Source organism: Empidonax traillii, unplaced genomic scaffold, assembly GCF_003031625.1.
Source record: "Empidonax traillii isolate 1590-97213 ecotype Southwest subspecies unplaced genomic scaffold, ASM303162v1 scaffold1842:size151822, whole genome shotgun sequence".
Lineage (NCBI taxonomy): Eukaryota > Metazoa > Chordata > Aves > Passeriformes > Tyrannidae > Empidonax > Empidonax traillii.
The window spans coordinates 76,551-78,614 of NW_020957035.1; the positions used below are offsets into that span (position 1 = coordinate 76,551).

Here is a 2,064-nt window from a genome sequence, read left to right on the forward strand (position 1 = left end):
CCCCCAGTGTCCCTCAGTGCCCGATGCTTCGTCGGTGTCCCCCTGGTGCCCATTACCCCCCACCGGGTCCCCATTGCCCCCCGCGCTGTCCTCCCGTGTCCCCCGTGTCCCCACTGCCCCCCGGTGCCCCCCGGTCGGTGGGTGACGCGGTGCCGCCCGCAGTCGCTGCTGGTGCCGGGGAGCCGCCGGGGACGCCGCGGCAGCGCTATCGGGCTGGGCTCGGTGGAAGAGGTGGGTGCCCGCGGTGTGTCCCTCTCCGTGTCCCCCCACCCCGTCCCGTCCCCGGTGTCCCCCCCTTTAACGACACCCCACAGGCGCTGCTGGTGCCCGGGAAGAGCCCGTCCCGGCGGCGGCCCGGCCCGCTCGGCTCCCGCCGATCCAGCGCCATCGGCATCGAGAGCATCCAGGAGGCGCCGGCCGGCAGGTGAGCGGTGTCCCCTCGCAGTGTCCCCCCGCGGTGTCCCCTCCCGCGGTCACCTGACTGCCACCTCCCTCTCACAGGGACGGCCCCGCCGCCCCCGAGGGCTCCAGCTCCACTCACAGCTCCCCCGAGAGCCGCCGGCACCACGACAGGTCCCCACCGGCACACGGGGACACGGGGACGGGAGGGGTGGCACTGCGATGGGAAGACGCGGGCACCGGAGGGCACTGGGATGGGGTGGCAAGGGGACAGGGTGGCACCGGGATGGGGTGGCACCAAGACGGGGCGAGATGGGGACAGGGTGATAACAGGGTGACACGGGGGCTGGAGGGCACTTGTGTTCCAGCACAAGAACGGGGTGATTTTGGGACATGGTGGCACTGGGGTGGAGTGGCACTGGGATGGGGTGACATGGGGACACAGGGATTGGCATTTCACCCCTTGGAGGACAATGGGATGAGCAGTGCAAGGGCAAGGGCACACTGGGATGGGGTGGCATCAAAGTGACATGGGCACTAGAGGGCACTGAGATGGCACAGCACAGGGACAGGGTGACACCAGGATGGGATGAGGTGGCACAGAGACAGGGTGACATGGGGACTGGAGGGCACTGGGATGGGGCAGCACATGGGATGGGATCACACTGGGACAAGGTGGCACCAGGATGGCACAGAATCCATGGGGACTGGACACCAGAGGGATGGGGTGTCACAGGGACAGGGTCACCCAGGAGCCGACTGGCACAGGGACAAGGTGGCACTTGGGTGTCTTGGGCACAGGGTGGCACAGAGGTGGGGTGGCACAGGGACACAAGCATGGGGACAGGCTGGTGTGATGACAAGGGACATGGGGGCAGGATTGCGTGGGGTTGGGACAACCCAGGGATGGGACGGTGCGGGGACAGGGTGGTACAGGGATGGGACATCCCAGGGGTAGGATAGCGTGTGAGTGCCAGTAGCCCAGGATGGGGTGGCATGGGGACAGTGTGGCACGGGAATGTGATACCGCAGGGACAGGGTGGCATGGGGATGCAGTGTCCCAGGATGGGGTGGCACGGGGACAAGGTGTCCCGAGGCCAGCACCGCATCGAGGCAGGCCGTGGCGGTGGCCACGGGGCGCGGTGCCAGCCTGTCGTGGCCTTGGGGACTGTCCCTGGCCGCGGGGACTGTCCCTGGCAGGGCCGAGAAGCCGGAGCCGCCGGATTTCTCCCGCTCCTCCTCCAGCGCCAGCAGCTTCGGCAGCGCCACCGAGGAGCCCGAGCCGGGCCGGGTACGGGGTGCCCGGGGGGCAGGGTGGGTGCTGGGGGTGTCGGGGGTGGGACAGCACCACTGTGACCCCCCCCTGCCCCCTCAGGAGAGCCGCTCACCCTCGGGGACCCACCGAGACGCCTTCCCCGACACCCCCTGGCCGGATGACCCCCCCGGGACCCCCACAGGTACCCCCAGTGCCTCCCACCCCCCAGAGCCCCCCCAGTAGCCCCTCTCTGGGGCGTCAGCGCCCCGCGGGGCTGGGGGTGGCCCCGGGGTGCTCATGAATCCCCCCTTCCCCCCAGGTCGCCGCCCCCCCGAGTCCCCCTGCCCCGAGATCAAAATCCAGCTGGAGCAGCCCCCCCCTAATCCGGTGAGGCTGTGCCCCCCACCCCG

The 2,064-nt window shown here is 70.1% G+C and overlaps 1 protein-coding gene across 1 annotated transcript in view; it reads left to right on the forward strand.

The window, feature by feature from the left end:
- The window catches only part of RAP1GAP (RAP1 GTPase activating protein), a 10,418-nt gene that overhangs the window by 6,745 nt on the left and 1,609 nt on the right, over positions 1 to 2,064 (forward strand). Inside the window, exons 12-17 of the mRNA XM_027908797.1 lie at positions 163 to 231; positions 315 to 424; positions 502 to 573; positions 1,600 to 1,690; positions 1,775 to 1,856; positions 1,974 to 2,041. Coding sequence (XP_027764598.1) covers positions 163 to 231; positions 315 to 424; positions 502 to 573; positions 1,600 to 1,690; positions 1,775 to 1,856; positions 1,974 to 2,041 — 492 coding nt within the window. The remainder of the gene's footprint in view (positions 1 to 162; positions 232 to 314; positions 425 to 501; positions 574 to 1,599; positions 1,691 to 1,774; positions 1,857 to 1,973; positions 2,042 to 2,064) is intronic.